The 20,150-nt window shown below is 36.4% G+C and overlaps 1 protein-coding gene and 1 long non-coding RNA gene across 3 annotated transcripts; both read left to right on the top strand.

The window, feature by feature from the left end:
• The first annotated feature begins 150 nt into the window (after positions 1–150).
• On the top strand, positions 151–2,905 carry LOC149724646 (uncharacterized). Of its 2 annotated transcripts, XR_016386458.1 has the most exons (4): positions 151–770; positions 840–896; positions 951–988; positions 1,335–2,904. It is a non-coding gene; the product is annotated as an uncharacterized LOC149724646 (long non-coding RNA). The 2 variants fall into 2 exon arrangements; XR_016386457.1 differs by having other exon boundaries at positions 609–770; positions 840–988; positions 1,335–2,905.
• Positions 2,906–3,866: 961 nt separating this feature from the next.
• On the top strand, positions 3,867–19,279 carry LOC149724645 (uncharacterized). Its single transcript, XM_089891776.1, is given in 18 exon segments — positions 3,867–4,025; positions 4,499–4,666; positions 4,899–4,989; positions 7,223–7,339; positions 7,665–7,843; positions 8,113–8,215; positions 8,638–8,683; positions 9,667–9,768; positions 10,038–10,227; positions 10,445–10,518; positions 11,276–11,417; positions 11,845–12,013; positions 12,418–12,523; positions 13,131–13,159; positions 13,161–13,314; positions 13,662–13,847; positions 14,990–15,110; positions 15,349–19,279. Coding segments are annotated over 16 exon segments (5,220 nt in total). The 5' UTR covers positions 3,867–4,025; positions 4,499–4,666; positions 4,899–4,903; the 3' UTR covers positions 18,765–19,279.
• Positions 19,280–20,150: the final 871 nt, after the last annotated feature.

Raw genomic sequence — 20,150 nt, 5'->3', positions numbered from 1 at the left:
TTTGTTACGTCACAATGTTGAATTGACGTCACATTCAGGCCGCCATCCAACCCACGAAGCTGATTGGTCAGATATCCCAATTAGTCGCTGCCTCGCACCAGCTGATTGCTCCTCGCATAAAACGCCTCTTCTTAAACGAGTTACTGCCACGTTTCAGTTTAGATGAAGTTGGTTCCACACCAGGTTGCAAGTTGGAAGGGTTGAACAAGTTTTATGGCGAGACTTGAGTTAAGTATTGTTTCATTTCATTAGTAGTTAATATGAAATATTATACATTATTACTTTATACTATAATACAGTAACGCTAATGTATCACGTTATATACAATAACATTATGTTACAAGTTTTGTGCCTTGTTTAAATTATTCCGAATCTCGACGGTTCTTTATTACGTCACACGTTATATCTCGGTCCGAAATCGCTGCGTTCTGTTACGTCACAAACCGACATAATCGTTTCGAATTCGCATTCTACCGCTCGCGTTAATGTTATGTGTCGTCATAGGTCTCGTTACGTCATAACTGAACAACATGCGATTTTTCTACGCTTTCGTTTCACGACGATTTTCTTTTTCATGGGGCCCCATGCGCGTAAAGGCACATTACTTGTATATTCAAATTTTATTTTCGCTATGAGCGCGAAGCAAGAAGATTAAAGAATTGGTAAAGTATAAATCACAATTGGCATTATTACGTACATAAGCTCTTTTCTAGAAACATCGATGATGTGACGTCACGAAGTGGTGATGAGGCAACAGAAGAACCCACTTCGTAAGTTCATTGTTTCGTCAGAAACTTTTGTGTCAACATGGCAGGTTTTAACTTTAATGATTTCTGCAGAATGGTATGTGACGTCACAGAGGATCAAGCGGACCATGGCGTTATGGCAGAATGAAGGTATTTATGACGTAATAATATTAACCAAGTGGTTTAACGATCATATTTTTGCAGAAAAGTCAGCGAATAAAGCTGTCGAAGAAAAGCGCAAGGTATTGTATATTATCATTGTTTGTTAGTTTATTGCTAAAAACGGAAAAGGCAGAAGAAAAATGTTGTTAACATACAATTTATATATTAAAACTTGGATGTTAACAGTGTCTCACCTTACCGCACAGAACTATATTAATCAGGTATAGCAGGGTGGGGAAGATGGGACACCTTTTCATTCTATTTTCTCGTCTCATTTGGTAGTAAACAAAGAACATTCAAAGAATTATAAAGCTGTATCCTGACTATCATAGACCGTTGTTAATTGTTTAAAACACGATTTGGATGTTATGCGCTAGTTTTCCGCATTCCCTATAAGCCTGTTACGCAACTATTAATGTTTTGCAGGCGAAGAACAAAGACGAAGACGCCGATAAAGGATACACGGTTTGAGGTTTGAGTATTACAAGTATGAGTTGTGTGTTGTATGTGTGTCTTGTCTGCGCTGCTGTATTCTTATTCTGCTGGACCTAATGTTGCCAGCTATTTTTAGTCAGTCACTACTATAGTGCATTTTGCATGTCTATGAAATATATACAATGAAAATATGGCGATTATCTTGCTGGATCAGATTTTGTTGTTGTACACTCTATTGGGTACTTCGTCTACAAAGGTCGAACCCTTCAGCGATTCTGTATTGTCCTGATCGCTTGGTGAGAACGCTGTGTTGGTACACAAATACTCGAGTAATATCAACACGCCGTATAATATGCGCGTAAATAATAAGTACATAATTTCCTATTAAATATTTAATAAAAATAGACTTCTCCATCTCTGTAAATAAATATACAAACGTCATGTAGCGTGATTGGGACGATGGCCACGTCACAATTACGCTACGACGTCGATACGGTGGGTCAGAGCATTGTCATGACCCTGCGTTCGGTGCGGTTACGTCAGTTTTGATTGAGTTACTTAACGGTCAGGTTGTTGCGTGGGCGTCGCCGCAAGTGATGCTACGCTACATATTTAGGTCACTATCGGCAGAGTGATGCTACGCTCCGTTTAGGTCACTGTCAATGCGGTTCGTAACAACCTGATACAGTTTCGTAGCGGTCGATGCGATGCGTAACATCCGGACGATATTATATTGTGTGAAGATACGACGAGAGTATCGCGGTACCAACATGGCGACTTACCTTTTGATTGCTTGGGACATGTGGAGCTGTTGTTGGCTTCGACTCCTTGCGGTCGGACATTCAATATGGTGTACACTGCAGATGATTATCCTTCAGGATGTGAACCATATTTTATTTGTAGATGTTTCAATGATTATGTTCGCGTTAATTACTTTTTGACTGCCTCCCCTTTTTGTATGATTGAGCTGTTGTGTTTGTTGCATGTTTGGCACATGTATGTCACTGCACTCGTTGTACTATTTCTGTCTTTTTGTTAGTGTGTTCTTTACTATTTTTGTCTGACGGTTAGTTTAACCTTGCTTTGGGTAAGGTCTATCCAGCAAAGGGTTTCTCACCAGAGTAGAAACCCACTACCATTGGCTGGGGGCTTGTCGTGCCGTAGTGGCTTTCCACCAACGCCAGCCACATAAACTATAAAGGTATTTTAATCCTAGTATTTTAATCCTGTTCCTATTTTCCAGAAAGATAATCAACGGCGAAAGATATTTTAATATTAACGTTTTAGTAATGTTGTGTGAATCGTTTAATAAACTTTAATCAAAAAAACATGAATCTGTTTTAGCGTTACCAACAAATACTCCCTTTGCCAAATAATTCTCTTTTCCTCGTTGTTTTAAAAAAATGGCCCAAATATTTCCAACCAGCAAACACAAATCATTTCTACAACCTTTAAAACGTTATATTTAGGTTGAAAAACACCAAATTAAGCGTTGATTGTATAGTCCAGGGTAAAACGTTTTGTTTAGACGGTTATTTTGGCATGAAACTCCAGCTTTAGTGTGGTATATACAAGTATAAGCATATGTGTATAAAGTTTAAACTATATAGTAGGGTGGGAAAGATGGGACACATTTTCATTCTCCCATAGACCCTTGTTAATTGCTTAAAACACGATCAGGATATTTAGATATTATGTGCTAAAGGTGTCCCATATTCCCCCACAGTACTATATATACAGTGTATAGATTTGCGTACTCCGAGTAATAAAAAAATGATTCTGTTCCTCGCGAGCCAAGTAAACTTCCTACATTAGGAACCCGTTAGTAACATAGCCCTTTGGACTTTGTTTAAGTTACAGCGCAAATAAATAACTCGACGAGAATATTAACCGTATACCCTATCTGTCGATAAAAGAAAACAAAATATTCGAACCGCTGCGCGATTAACGAAACATATATATAGTATAGGGTGGGGAAAGATATGACACCTTTTGATTCTATTTCTCGTCACATTTGATAGTAAACAAAGAACAGTCAATGAATTATAAAACTGTATGCTCACGACTCCCATAGACCGTTGTTGAATATTTAAAACAAGGTCAGAATACTTGGATATTATGTGCTAAAGGTGTCCCATCTTCCCCCATCTTACTATATAGCTTAAATATTCAATGAATGAATGTAAATTACTTTATCCCCGCGTGGCTGAAAAACGACAGTCGTTATCACACGGGTGTTCTGTTTCATACACATCGTACCCGCTTACAAGTTACCACGAATGTTACTTGCACACATACGGCCACAATGGTAGCAGCGGCGAGTCTTGGACCCAACAAATTTAAAGCGTTGATAATTGTGCAAAACACGATTAGGAGTTATGAGAACAGTATCCCATCTTACCCCAATAACGATATCCATCTTACCCCACAGGGCCAATTCATGGTGTTTATACGACTCTATCATGCCTATCTGTATATCATAGGGGATTGCCTTTGGAGAGATAGCTGTTTCGCTCCGTTGAATATCGTTTTGGATGGCTGGCTTTGAATTGTTATCAACAAACCAGCCGTTACCAGGAATTTGCAAAATTCGCGTGTTGTTCGAGCTATTGCATTGCGTACACATTACTACTATGACTGGTGTTTTCTCGTGATAAGTCAAGTTGAAGATACGTCTTTAAGGTATGTATATTTATATACTAGTAATCTGTCGTAGTTAATTATATTTATTGCATTTACCGATGTACGTCCGACGTATGTTATAGAATAACAATAAGTTTATTTGTTTTCTGTATGCGTGTTAAGAGTGTATTCTATTTGTATAAAACGCGTATGTATAACGAATGTTATTTTACTTGCATATGTTATTCTATAAATGAGAACTGCAAATGCATTTGCATTTTTCTCTTTATTTTGTTTGTTGTTTTTGTGGAACACAGTAGTTGAACAATACGAATTAAAATTAATTTAAAACTGATAGCTGATTTATATAATGAATAATCTTACTGCTAACATAATTACACTAATTCATATACCCCTAACCTAATAAACCCCTAATAATAATAACCCCTAACCCCTAATAATAATAATAACCCCTAAACCCTAATAATAATAATAACAACCCCTAAGCTCCAACCTCCAACACTTTCCACCAGCCAAATCTGTAACACACCGAAAGATTCTTCACTAGTTCTGAATAACCTACAAAAATGATTGTATCGCTGATGTAGAAATGATGTTCCTTATATTATAGACCCCACCAACAATGGTAACTTTATGTGAATGAACTGAAGTCTTATAATTTGTGGAACCTAACGCATCAGGTATTAAGTTAATTGTCTTAACTATAAAATATAATATGCTTCTTTTCATTTTGTTGAACTTGCTAGGCTGATTAATTAAATAAATGTACAGAAAAACACTGATGGGGTTGCATACATAATAACTTGTAAGTAGGTATAAGGTGTAAGAAACAGAACACCTGTGTTATAACGACTGTCGTTGAGGATAAACCAAGTTACATTTACTCAACATTTTAAAATGTTTGTTTTTTAGTGAAAATGACTTCAATAGCTTCAGTAAAAAAGAAGTTACTGAATGGTTGGGAAGTAAGGTTGGGACTTAATGGAAGAGTTTATTATTACAGGTATGTGTTGTGAATATTATAAAACGTATTTGTTTTTATGAAACATAGTTGTTTTATTAGCGTGATTTTTGTTTTATTTCTCTGTGTCCATGTTAAGTTTCAGTGTGTGTGTTATACATGTGTTAATTTTGGCGTTGGCGCATCGCTTTTTTTATTTCACATTGTTGTTTATAAGTTGTTAACCTATTTCAAGTTCATTGTAAAGCTACCTTGTGTGCAATGTACCATGTGGTATTGAAGTAATAGTAACGATTGTGACAAATAGCTTCAATGATGATGTAACAAACCGTATTTAACATTACCAAATGGTGCTCTTCCGCTTTTTACAATAATCGTCCAATTATAACATTCTTTTCGGTGGTGCCCTCGATTACGTTATTTACATTTTTGAGGTAAAGAATAAACTGGTTGATTGTGGTTGAGTTCGTTAGCGGTCTTACATTGTTTAAATATGAAACCTACAGTACCAATGTTTGCTAGCTAAACAAATCATAGTCTGTGACCACAAATATCATTTCTTGTGGTCTATCTACTCTGTATGATCCTTTGTTACATTTAATTATCTATTCCCACAACCCCTTTGTTCGCTGTTTATTTAATATGTTATAAAATACTTGAAATGTATTGTACAGACATTGTACATATGATACAAAAAATCTTTGTAAATATGATACAAAGAACTAATTACACTTCCAAGGATTATATTGTTGTATTAATATGAGTGTATGGAATATAAGACGCATCTTAAAGTAACATATGGTGGCAACCACAAACCAATTGTATTCCATAATACATAAATCAATTCAATGCATAAAATAAACTGTGTCAAGTGTCTTACTACAATACAATCAATTATTTGTTTTGCCATTAATTGCATAAAAGTAATAAGGATTATTTTCCATACAGTAGGAAGATGGGACACTTTTAACTTTATTTTCTTTTTTTTATATATCTCTTTATTATATATAGTTGTAAACAAAGAACATACAAAGAATTAAAAAACTGTATCCTCATGACTTCCATAGACCGTTATTAATTGTTTAAAACACGATCAGGATATTTGGATATTATGTGCTAAAGGTGTCCCATCTTACCCCACCTCACTATATAATTATTTATGTTTTGACTTTTGACGAACCTGAATATTCTTTAAAAACTGATTGTTTTAATAATGTATTATATATAGCATGGTGGGGTAAGATGGGACACCTTTAGCACATAATATCCAAATATCCTGATCCTGTTTTAAACAATTAACAACGGTCTACGGGAGTTGTGAGGATATGTTTTATTATTCTTTGTATGTTCTTTGTTTACTACCAAATGGGAGAGGAAAATAGAATGAAAAGCGTCCCATCTTCCCCCCACCCCACTGTATATCTAATAACTGTTATCTTAGGTTCCTTAAGCCTAATTTTTTGGTCGGTTTTGATACAAACATTGCAGTCTATGCCCATATGTTAGATTTGATTTTCATTTTAAATATTACGGTTAAAAAACTTAAACCTTCAATTCTTAAGGGATGTAACAAGTTATACTGTTTATTTTACTATTATTTACTTTTAGCATGAATGAATATGGTTTTAGTTTTTAATTTAAAATGTTTGAGATAGAAATCATATGTTACTTGTGAGCTGTCATGTTAGTATTGAAAATGTTCAGAAAATATAAGAAGTTAAATATTTATATTTACAAACTTAAAGATAGTTTCTTTAATATGAAACATTGAAATGAAAATGGTATCTTACATATGGACTGCCATGTTTGTATTGAAATTTAATGTCATTGTCTCAAAAGTGATCTTCATAAATCTTATAAAAACAATAAAGCAAGCTACTTTAATGTGCTCAAGTATTTGAAATACTTCAATTCATCCCCCACGGTTACTACTCATTATTGTCCTTTATAAAACATGGTGATTTATGGGAGAATTCATATTAACTTTCACTCTTTACTACCCAATAGTAATTTGGTTTTGCAGTTGTTTATTGTTTGTTTTTGTTTTACTATGTTTTGTTTGTTATATAGGCTGCACTGTGTAAAGTAGTTACATGATCTTATCGTTTTTGGTTACTGTTAGTTTAGTTTGATTTAATCATGTTTTTATCAATTTTTTTAAAATATTTTTTTTAAGTCAAAGTTATGTATTGTTATTAACATAGAGTAATTTAACAGTTTTAAGCTGTCCCATCTTACCCCACCCTACTATATATTATCATGGATTGTTTCACAGTGGTCACAGTCACACGATACAAATACTCCCCCCGCCCGAAGCCTGGGACTGCGAGTATAATCTTCCTTATGGTTACGAGATGGCGGTCGATTATTCGGACCGAGTTTACTTTCTCAAGTGAGTGGTTGATGTAATAATTATACCAAGCATTTCCTGTGTTTTTATAATGACCACTGGGTTGGAGCAATTGCCGTTAAGTGTCTTGCCCAAGAACACATACGCCCACAATGGTAGCAGTGCAAGCTTTGAACCATCAACCCCTGGGTTACAGGCAGGCTTGCTAACCACAATTTGGACAACTTATTAGTGACCACTGGATTGAAGCAATTGCCGTTAAGTGTCTTGCCCAAGTATATATATGCCCACAATGGCAGCAGCATTGCTTCATGCTGTGTTGAATTTTAATAATTGCATCCGTTTTAACAACCATCCACATTTCCAGCCACATCGCACAGCGAGTGTCGTACAACGACCCACGTGTCGGCCAAGATAACGAAGATCAGGGTCTCACAGAGGACGTCCCACTACCCCGACACTATGTTATTAAACGTGATGAACAACTTGGCTTTGGATTTATTGCTGGCAGTGAGAAACCTGTTATTGTGCGTTCTGTTTCACCAGGTTTGATTTTTTACTAATAAATTTTGGGGATATATATTTCTATGTGTATATATAAATAGATAAAGTTTTAGTAGCCTTGTTTGTCCATTCTTTTTTTCTCATTTTCGGTGGTAAACAAAGAGTATTCACAGAATTATGTACCTGTGGCCTGTAGTGATTCCAAAGCGCAAAGTTTTTAATATTTCATCTGCCAAAAAATACAACAGACTATAATTAAACTGTGTGTACTTGTTTATCCCGTAATTAATTAATATATTAATATATTGCAGGTGGTCCTTCAGAAAATAAGTTGCAGCCTGGTGACCAGATCATTAAAATTGGCAGCGAGCACGTAAAAGAGTCGGCTCGGGAGAGGGTTATTGATTTAATCAAGTATGACGTGCTTCTGGTTTTGTTTAACTTTATTGTTTATTAATTTTAATACAACAGGGTATTTGGAATGTGAGCAAATTCTTCTTTATACATTAGTTAATGAAATATTAAGTAACATAAATTAATTTGTATAATAATGTTACGTTATCTCTCTCGTCTCTGTTACTAAGCATATTGAAACAAAGTTGCGTCAAACGCTGATAAAGTTTTACAGAATGCAAACGAAGGGTTAACATTTTTGTATATCAGTTTTTATGTTTTTATATATATACCTTTTTTTTTAAATTATATGTATATATATATACATACCTTTTTTATGTATACCATTTTTTAAATGTTTATAGCGTTTTATACCAGATGAACCCGTAAGTATAATTAACTTATGCCTTGTGGCAGAAGTTACATAATACACTGCATTCCAGGTACAGTACAGATGAAGTAGACCTTACTGTGTTACAGCCAAGCAGGGTAAGACATTGTTCGTTGTAGTGGAAACAACAATGAGTGTGGATTTTTAACACAATTAACATGAATGTACAGATTAGGGGGCGTAGGGGATTCAGTTTCATCTTGCTATACAGAAAATATAGTAGGGCGGGGTAAGATGAGACAACAATTTGGTAGAAAACAAAGAATTTTTGCACAACTGTGTCCTCATGAATCTAAAAGAGCTTTGTTAATTGTTAAAAATACGATCAGGAAATATGGGATTTAGTTGCTAATGGTATCCCATCTTACCCCACAGTAATATATGGTTGGTAAACTACACTGTGTACACATCCCGCACACAAACATAATATATACAACTATAATGGGCACGTATATCTCGGTATCAAATGTATTTCTTAAAAATTACTTTTGTGTTTGGTTTGTTATAATACATTTATTGAAACAATACTTTTAACTGAATATTTTGAAATTAAAATTATTGGTTAAATTTGACCTGCCTAATTAAGCTATTAATTAGCATTTTTAATCAATATAGGAGCATACACATATATATGTATTTGTTTGGCCATTATATTGTGTTGTTACTTAATTTTTGTATTTACTATTTATGTTTTTATCATTTTTCAAGTTATATTTACGTGCCCATTTACTTATTTGTCATCTTTATATCGAACATATTAAATTAGGAATGTTGTTGGTAATGATTAACTTGTGCAGAGCTTGTGGACAACATAGTTGTTACAACATAGCACGGTTGCAGTACTAACTTATAGTGTTTTAAGGTTTAGTTTTGAAAGAATGTATTTTAACGTTTCTCTCCTTTTTTGGAAGAAACTTCTTTTTGAATGATTGTAACTTGTATTTACTTATTTATCCTCGCATGGAAGGGGCAACAACAGTCTTTATAACACGGGTGTTCTGTTTCATACACCTCGTTCCAGTTTACAAGTTTCCATAAATGTTTCGTTCCAGATTTATTTTTTTTTTAATAAACATACCAGGTTGCAAGTTCTTCTTTCTTGAAACCGGGACGCAAATCGAAAGGAATGAATCGACCGCGTGTCAGGTTTGCTGATAATGATGCAACGAGCACCGATGTCAAGGTAGGATAGGTTGAATCTAACTGATTTATCCAAGATTTAGGTTTTGAATGAGTGTAAAATTATAAAAGTGTGTGTAACTTGGCGTTTTTCTGAGTAATCGTCGGCAACAGTCATTATAACATGGGTGTTCCGTTGTATATACCTTGTGCCTGCTTACAAGTAACATGTAACTTTGTGGGTGATTGTTTTTAATCCGTGTATTTTATCATTCGTTGTGTAAACATTTTTATTAAATAACTATTAATAAAAGTTATTCTTTATTTTAACAGAGTGAGACATACAGCAAGTTGTTATGCAGGCCAGGGGTGTTGCGTGTTGTATTAGAAGTTGGGGAAACCAGTTCATTCAAGTTTGATCTGGATACCACAGCTGGGGATATTGTGGGCGCATTGTGCGAGAAATTGGAATTCAAAGACACTTCGTTGTATTCGCTGGTGTTGAAACCACCAGATGTAACAGGTAAATTGTGAATGGCATGTTTTTACAACTCTAAAAAAAGATTATAGTCTTAAACTACCATTAGAGTCCTAAAAACTCATTTAGACAATAGTTGCGTTAACTAGTTGTTGTGATAGTAAGGAGTTTTGATAAAAAACGGGTTTTATTAATTAAAATATTTTATTAAACAATATCTTTATTAAAAATTAACGTGTAGTTCCACATTATGTTTATACAGATGAAGCGAATGGTGCAACGGATGTGAATGAATTAAATGAAGTGGTGTTGGCTCCGTGGGACCAAATATCAAAGGTAAGATTACTGTGTACTAAACATACTGTGTATTAAACATACTGTGTACTAAACATACTGTGTATTAAACATACTGTGTACTAAACATACTGTGTATTAAACATACTGTGTACTAAACATACTGTGTATTAAACATACTGTGTATTAAACTTACTGTGTACTAAACTTACTGTGTACTAAACATACTGTGTACTAAACATACTGTGTATTAAACTTCATATGACAGTCGTTACGTTGCCACATTTTTGAAACAGAAACTAGAGGGCTTATATAAACAAATCACCTGTTCCAATACAAACATAACAGTCCATATTTTGATAGTTATGCTGGCAGTCATTTTAACTTTTGACATCACCAAATAGTTTTGATTTTAGACCATAATGTTTGAAATAAAATATTTCGTACCTATAGGCTGGCATGCTTGTGTTGAAAATGAGCTTCTATTGTCTCATTATTATAAAAGCATTCTCAAGAGATTAACTGCCATCTGAATTTCCGTATAATTATTACCTCGTAAACTGGTACGGGGTGTATGAAACAGAAAAAACACCCGTGTTATAACAACTGTCATTACCCCGCTTCGCGAGGTTAAAAATAAGTTACATACGTGGTAACTGGTAAGCAGTCAAGAGGTGTATGAAACAGAACACCATTGTTATAACGATCGTCGTTGCCCCGCCATGTGAGGATAAATAAGTTACTTTCATTCACCATCGAATCCAGTTAAATATTGAAATATTCCACGATTACGTTACAGGTCGTCACAAACCCTGCTGTCAAACATCACGAATGTTGTTTTCGTTTAACCTTCGTTTCCAAGGATATTCACAAATTATCGCGCGAGGATTCAAAGTCGTTTCAGTATCATTACCAACAATCTGTCAATGATGTTGTCTCAGGTGAGTGGAAAATATTGTTATCTTGAAAATCATTGTTTATTGTTTGTTTTTGTTAAGTTGAAAAATATCTTTTTTGGAAAATAATGTTTTTCTTTGTTTTTTTTCAAATTATCAATTAGGTTTTTTTTCTTGAACTGCAATCAAATGCTTGTATATTCCCAATAAACAATAAACACCTAGACATAATCATTAATCACATTCTGTGTTTTCCTATTTCTTTTGAACTAAAATGAGGTAAAAGTAGAATAAAAGTAGAATAAAAATTAGAAAAAACAAAACAAAAAAAATCAGAAAAAAACTAAAAAAATAAATTAGAAAAATTACATTTGGAAAACAGAAAAAAAATTAAAACGTAGAAACAAAATTTCCCAAAAAATAAAAATTAGAAAATGTTGTGGCATTTGAATCTAACTGTATTGTCGCCCAGGTGTTCTATACAAGGGGTGTATGTCGACAGACGAGTTGTTACGCATGGCTGCTTTCCATATGCTTGAAACTGTGATGTCACAATCGCACGTAACGCTTGAAACAACTAAATGGACCGGAAAGAAAAAATCGTTTCAAATCCCGAATAAAATTACGCTTAAACAGATTGAGTAAGTTGTGTGTTAGGGGTAACGGGTTTAAGGCCCGTCGTTGCTACCATTGTGGGCATATGTGTCCTTGGGCAAGACACTTAACGGCAATTGCTCCAACCCAGTGGTCACTAATGGGTTGTCTAAATTGGTAACTGTACACAATAAAAATCCATGCAAAGTTACATACGTGATAACGTAAGCAGGCACGAGGTGTATGAAGCAGAACACCCCTGTTATAACGACTGTCATTGCCCCGCCATGCGAGGATAAATAAAGTTACATACGTGGTAACTTGTGAGCGGGCACGAGGTGTATGAAACAGAACACTTGTGTTATAACGGCTGTCGCTGCCCCGCCATGCGAGGATAAATAAGTTACATACGTTCACTCATCCATTACAAATAAAATATTGATTTTGACAGAAAGGATTTTGGTTTGCACAACTTCCTTCCACACAATATGGTGGCCATGGTCAATTCTAATCATAATAATAAGGAACACAGGAAGAAGCTGCAGCAATATTTGAAGGTTTATTACAACTATTAAAACTCGCACATGACTGTTATACCACCGTGGGTAATGGGTTCAATGCTCCTCGCTGCTACCATTGTGGGCGTATGTGTCCTTGGGCAAAACACTTTAGGGCAATTGCTCCAACCCAGTGGTCACTAATGGGTTGTCCAAATTGTAAGCTATACAGAAAAAGACAATCAACCACTAAGTTATATATACGTGGTAACTTGTAAACGGGCACAAGGTGTATGAAACAGAACACCTGTGTTATAACGACTGTCGTTGCCCCGTCATGCGAGGATAAATAAGTTACATACGTGGTAATTTGTAAACGGGCACAAGATGTATGAAACAGAACACCCGTGTTATAACGACTGTCGTTGCCCCGCCATGTGAGGATAAATAAGTAACATACGTGGTAACTTGCGAGCATGAGGTGTATGAAACAGAACACCCGTGTTATAACGACTGTCGTTGCCCTGCCATGCAAAGATCAATAAATTACATATGTGGTAACCTTTTCAGTGGGCAGACGGTGTATGAAACAGAACACCTGTGTCCTAACTTTCGTTGCCACAAACACAAATAAATCATTTTCATCATAAACCATGTATCACCCCAGACAAGTTACGTACACCATGTGATTGGAAACCACGAGCCCCACCCCCCTCCCCCCCACATCACCGACCCCCCATAAACCCGGGGTCGGAACGGAGAACGCTCTACTTAAGTTAAGGATGCAATATTTGAAGATATTGCTTCCCCAACATTTGTATGGGGGGAGGTACTTTGATGCCACTATCATGGTAGGTTGGTTGCGGTAACGCGACAAATCTTGTCTAAATCTCAGCCCCTCGTCCTCCAGGACCTCACCCGTACAGAATAGAAGAAAATAGGCTAGGTTTATACTTCTAAACACAAGTTTTGTAATTATTTGTCATTTTTTTACACTAGTGCGAAGCTTTGATTAAATAGTTTAGATTTTAATAAAAGTTTTTTTACACCACTATCTGCAGTTTGAAAATACAATCAAAATTTTAAGCTAAAAAATTATGTCAAATATAAAAAATAATAAAATCTTCTTTTTAATTAAAAAAAAGTTCATAAAATAAAAAAAACAAGTTAAATTTATAATTGCTTCATTGTTTTGTAGGCACTACCTGAATCTGACATCACGTTATTAGTCGGTCACCATTATGGTGTGAGTCAACTTGTGAATTCGAAAACCAAGATGTCGTTCATGTTCGCTGACTTCACCGTCGTTAAATCTGTTGAAGTTGCACCTTGTTTGCCCGATTCAAGAAAAACAAACGTTCGCGTAGATTTTAAAGACTTGCCAGTGAGTTGTTGTCTCTGCAAAAATTCTTAGTATTTATAAAAAAAAGTTAAGATATGTTAAAATAAATTTTTAAAAGTTACCCAGAGGTTGGGGGTTTTAAGGCTCGTCACTGCTATCATTGTGCGCGTATGTGTTCTTGGAGAAGACACTTAATTTTGCTTCAACCTAGTGGTCACTAATACATACAGTAAAATAATCACTCACTAAGTTACATACCTGGTAACTTGTAAGCGAGCACGAGGTGTATGAAACAAAACACCCGTGTCATAACGACTGTTGTTGCCCCGCCATGCGAGGATAAATAAGTTACATACTGGTAACTTGTTAGCAGGCGTGAGGTGTATGAAACAGAACACCCGTGTTATAATGACTGTCGTTGCCCCGCCATGCGAGGATAAATAAATTACATACGTGGTAACTTGTAAGCGAGCACGAGGTGTATGAAACAGAACACCCGTGTTATAATGACTGTCGTTGCCCCGCCATGCGAGGATAAATAAATTACATACGTGGTAACTCGTAAGCGGACACAAGGTGTATGAAACAAAACACCCGTGTCATAACGACTGTTGTTGCCCCGCCATGCGAGGATAAATAAGTTACATACGTGGTAACTTGTGAGCGGGCACGAGGTGTATGAAACAGAATACTCGTGTTATAACGACTGTCGTTGCCCGTCACGTGAGGATAAATAAGTTACATACGTGGTAACTTGTAAGCGGGCACGAGGTGTATGAAATAGAACAACCGTGTTATAACGACTGTTGTTGCCCCGCCATGCGAGGATAAATAAGTTATATACGTGGTAACTTGTAAGCAGGCACAAGGTGTATGAAATAGAACAACCGTGTTATAACGACTGTCATTGCCCTGCCATGCGAGGATAAATAAGTTACATACCTGGTAACTTGTAAGCGAGCACGAGGTGTATGAAACAAAACACCCGTGTCATAAAGACTGTTGTTGCCCCGCCGTGCGAAGATAAATAAGTTACATACGTGGTAACTTGTAAGTGGGCACGAGGTGTATGAAACAGAACATCAGTGTTATAACGACTGTTGTTTCCCCGCCATGCGAATATAAATAAGTTACATTCATCATATTTTCCAATATTATTTCACAATACCCCGATTTTCCCCCAGCCACTGGTTCTTGCCATGCACCCGGTATCTGCTCAAAACTTTGCGTTCATGATATCTGGATATTGTCGTGTCCACGGGAACAATGAGATGATGTTGACTTTGCCGATCGCTGATAATTTGGGTGGGTGGGCTGGTTATAAAGTACTCTATTTAAGTTGGTAATTTTGTAAACTTGTAAAGTATTTTTTAAGTAAAGTATATTTATATATATAATTTTTATAACATGTATATATATGTTACATTGTATATTTATTCAAGTACTTTATTAAGTATTTTATTTGATTTAAGTGTTTTATTAAACTATTTTCTATGCATTGTAAAGTATTTCAACTATATTAATCTCCCCCCCCCCCTAACAGCTCCTGAATACTTTGGTTCCCACAAAGTGAAACCTTCGTTATGGAATTACCCCCCAAACCACGCATCACAAGCTGTGTTCTGCGACTTCTCGGAACCGGTAACATCGACTTTAATCTGCCAAGAAATTCCCGACGAAGTCCGAGCTATGTACCAACAAAGTTTCATCGAACGGGAGACGCATCAAACTTCACACACGACGGACGATGAAGGGGTGGCCACGCCCAACACCGATCTATCTCCGCTGTCGTCTGCATCGTCGATGACATCATCAGCTATGACATCATCATCATCACCGTCGTCAGGTATAGGTTCTGTAACATCGAAGAATGATAAGCCAACATTGGATGAAGTTCCGGCAGCGAACGACGATAACGAATGGGATGAGCTGATGGTGGCATTGTACACCGATAATGAGCTGCCGCATTCACCTTTAAGTCCTCCGGAAACAAATAACGAAACATTGGATGATAATAAACAACAAATAGTCTCCGTTAGCGATCAAGAAGACTCCTTCGTTGAAAATAAAGATGTTGTTTCCAGCATGGAAGATTATGTTGTCACACACGATAGGATAACACCTCCTGAAAATAATGCGGAAGTAATTCAGTCCTTAGAATGCAATGGTGATAATAATAATGGAACTATTGAAGAAACAAGCACTGAGTTTGATGGAAAAGATATTTCTAAAGACATCGCAGTAAACATAACGGAGGAAACTACTTATGTGTCACCTACTTCATCAGTTGGTGAAACACAGCAAAAAGATGAAGCTGTGGTCGTTAAACGTCCGCGATTTTCATCGTTTAAACCAAGCAGTCACGAGAATTCTTTGTCACCTGACCCCATGTTGCAAGAGAACGCGATAACAAGCGACCAGTTACAAGCTCGTATTGATCCGCTGACACTGGATGTCGCTGGTGCTACGTTTGACATCGAAAACGAAGAAATTGTGACGTCACCTTTGCCAGTTACTGATTTAGCGAGAGATTTGCAGAAGAAAAAAAGGCGGTCGTGGATTTCTGTCAGCGCGAAAAAGAGCGAGGGTAAAAAAAATAAATCTTTTATCCGAGGATTGTTTTCACCGTCAAGATCGTATGCTTTGAATAGGAAGAATGAAAGCGAAACCAACAGCGCGAAAAAATGGAAGTTCGGAAATATTTTTAAATCTTCACCAGAGCGCGGATCTCGCTTCTTCTCATTTAAAGCTTTTAGTCGCCGTAAGCGAAGCCACACACTCAACACGTCTGCAACAAATTCACCCGAAGGTAATCAAGTTTATTCAGTTTTCCCCACAGAGGAACCCGGGCAACTCCAGCGATCATTTTCCGTCGAAAACGTGAGTTTACGACCGCGTGCTAAACCAACCAACCCCAGACCTGTAAGTTTCATGACGTTTCTACCGCTCAACGGGAATGTGGAAAATGTTGAGGACGATGAAACAACACCCGCTTCCGCACCTCCGGAGATGAACGATTTTTCTTCCAAGGTTAAGGAATCAGAAGATCTTGAAATTGAGCGTAAATCTGCTCCCGCGAAACCACAACGACCATCCTTGCAACATTCAGTAGATGAAGTTGCCGAGATAATCATCCCAACTTCTAAGAAGAAGAAGCGGGCTCCCATGTGTCCGGAGGATGTTGTTTATCATGCGGGAAACGAGGACCAAAAGTTGGGTCGCGATTCTGTGAAAGTTGAAGATTGTGACGTTACTGTGCACGAGACTTATGTTGAAAATGTTGTTGAAACACCTGTGCAACATAATGAAAAACAAAACGAAATAATAAAGCAAGCGGTGTATGAGAATGTGGCAGTTGAAACAACGGTTGTTGTTGAAAAAGTTCATGAAGAAATTGTTGATGAAGAAAAACAAATTGTTGAAAAACAAGATTTTGTTGAAGAACCCAGTTATAACGTTACAATGCAGCAATCGGAATCACTCGATATAAACAGTTTCGAGGTCGATCTGGATGACGATCTTACGATTGATCCAACGTTGAATGAAGTTACAATGGGAAGAGATGAAAGTATTTTGGTCGAGGAGATTTTCGCGTATCTAGACGCACCCGTCGATAAATCAAGTTACAGTTTGTCGAGTGATGGTAGTTCAGGTGAAGATCGACAGCTTGATTTATGTGAGGAACACGATACTAAAGAACCTGATCAACTAGTTCAAACAACTGTACTTGAAAAACCTGTGGAACTTGTTGAAAAATTTGAAAATCTTGAAACAGCCGTTGAAAAACCAGAACAACAGAAAGTTGTTGAAAGTGCGGAATCTTTTGTTGAAAAAGAAGAAACTGTCGGACAAACTGAGTTTTCTTTTAAAAAAGTTCCAGAAGAAGAACAATTTGTTGAAAGGCAAGAGTTTGTTGAAAAAGAAAATCGAGTTGTTGAAACGCCCGAATCCTTCATTGAAAAACAAAATGAAATTTTTGATGAAGAAAAACTTGTTGAAAGTGTAGTTGATGTTAAAAAGCCGCAAGTTGTTGAAACAGCTGATTCTGTTTATGAAAAACCTGATTCTGTTGTTCAAACGGAATTTAATGAAAGTCAAGAAATTGTTGTTGAAAAAGAAACAGAAATTGTTGAAGAAAACCCATTTGTTGAAAATCAAGAATCTCCTATTGAAAATTTTCACGAAGAGAAAGAATTTGTTGAAAAAGAAAACCAAAATGTTGAAAAACCTGGAATTATGGTTAAAAAACAAAACGAAATTGTTGAAGAAAAAAAAGAATTTGTTAAAAGTCAAATAATTGTTACTGAAAAGCTACTAGTTGCTGAAAAGGATAATATTGATCAGGAAGAACAACTTGTTGAAAAACCTAAACCGTTTGTTGAAAAAGACAAGAAGTTTAATCTTGAAAAACAAGAATTGATGGAAAATCATGAAACTGCTATTCCACTCGTGAATGGTAATAAAGAATTAGTGGGGAAGATGGGACAAACGAAAGTTCACGCAAGTTTGGTCGGCATTCAAAGCTCCGGTGATATCCCATGTGACCATTCACTTGATGGAAAAGATTGCCAGGAAATCGACGCCAATAATTCTGACGAACAAACACCGCGACGCGCTAATGACGTCATAAACGGCCCATTCATTTCCGCCAAACAAGTGAATTCAGTCAATACCACTACGTCACAAACCGCGGAATTACATGAAATAATCGAAAGTGAAACTGAAAAGCGGAATTCCAAACCGACGAATGTTACGCCCCACGCAGCAACGTTACGACCTAGTTACCACTCCCTAATTTCGCCAAGAATTTTCCAACATTCTAAAGAAAGAAAAGTTTTCTCCAGCATCAAGCCGCCTGTAATGAACAGCCAACGCAAAACCAACGGGACAGGACCGAGGAAAATATCCAGTGTTTCTGTAACACGTCCTGTCGTGCCGCCCAAACCTTCGTATTTATAATATGTGTGTAGTAGGGTGGGGTAAGATGGGACGCGTTTTGGGGTAAAGTGAGACACGTTTTACTTAAATAGCTATTTCCCCGCGACTTTAAAAGAGCGTTGTTAATGGTAAAACACGATCATAAAATATGGGATTTATGTGCTAACGGTATCCCATCTTACCCCACAGTTCTATATTGTAAATAGCTTTTCACCGAATTGTTCATTCCACGTTTTCTATTATCATGCAGTTGATGCGCAGAAGTTTTCATCCATTTCATCACAATCGGTATTATGACGTAGCAAATTCTATAATAACGTTGCAATTTTTACCTCTTTATAAATTACACATCTTCACACGCTCCCATGTTCAACACAGCACTGTTCCAGTTAATTTTACCTACTTTTCTCCAATACCTGTATATCTTCAGATACGACACGTTCGAACAACGAGACATAGGTTCTGTATCATTAAGGTTCTAATGTTTTCTTCACAATTATATTGTTTGCAAATAAATCCACGAACAATTAAATAAACGTGTGTTTATAGCTTATAAATATAAGTTATCGACCTTTACGTATGTCGTAGTTTAGCCTGCCCGTTCGTCTTGTTTAATTTTCACGTGGGTCGTAGTTTAGCCTTTTTAAGGGTGTCGACTGTCGTAGTTTACGTTTAGTATTCACGTTGGTCGTCACTCCAAAGTTGTTTAAGAAAACCAACACATATAACGTTACCTACTGAGAACGTTCATAACAACCATTTTTTATTTATTATAACTTGCAATATCGGGAATACAGTTATTATTAATTTTGATTAATACTGATCATTTTATATGTTTCGTTAGAGTGTCAATTATCGGTTTCAACGGAAAAAGATCATTTCGGTCGGTCTCTACTAAATCCAGACGAAGCGTGTGGAAAAAATATTTTTTTAGCAAGAGCGCCGAGCTGAGTGATGATGACGTTTTCAAGGAGAAAGGCGTACGAGAATCTTACCTGATTAATCGAAAAGCAACGCTAATCAAAAAAAACATACAGAACACGTGGTTTACGTTCAAACGCTGCTTGATAAAGACCGCAAGAGAAGACGCGTTTGTGAATTCCAGTATGGCGAGATGCGGAACTCGTATAAAAAATGATATTTGTAATAATTGTTAATAACAGAAGTTTTTTACGGGAGTTAATATAAGCAAGCTACATTGCCGCTCACTTTGTATTACTATCTTTTCTCCTATGTTCTAAAGAACAGCGTTTTTGGCTTCAAGCCAACGATTTCTCGTGCGGTGCTGATCGTGGACCGCAGCGCACCAACGTTCTGCCCCGATCAAAGCACGATTGCCGCTACGCTCATCTGGTGCGATTCTTTACTTTCCAGAAAAAAATTCACAACGAACGAAAAATAATTAAA

This window comes from Ciona robusta, chromosome 14, assembly GCF_009617815.1.
Source record: "Ciona robusta chromosome 14, ASM961781v2".
In the NCBI taxonomy this organism is placed as follows: domain Eukaryota; kingdom Metazoa; phylum Chordata; class Ascidiacea; order Phlebobranchia; family Cionidae; genus Ciona; species Ciona robusta.
The sequence above is the reverse complement of the archived record's forward strand: the minus strand, read 5'-3'. Positions and strand labels throughout refer to the sequence as shown.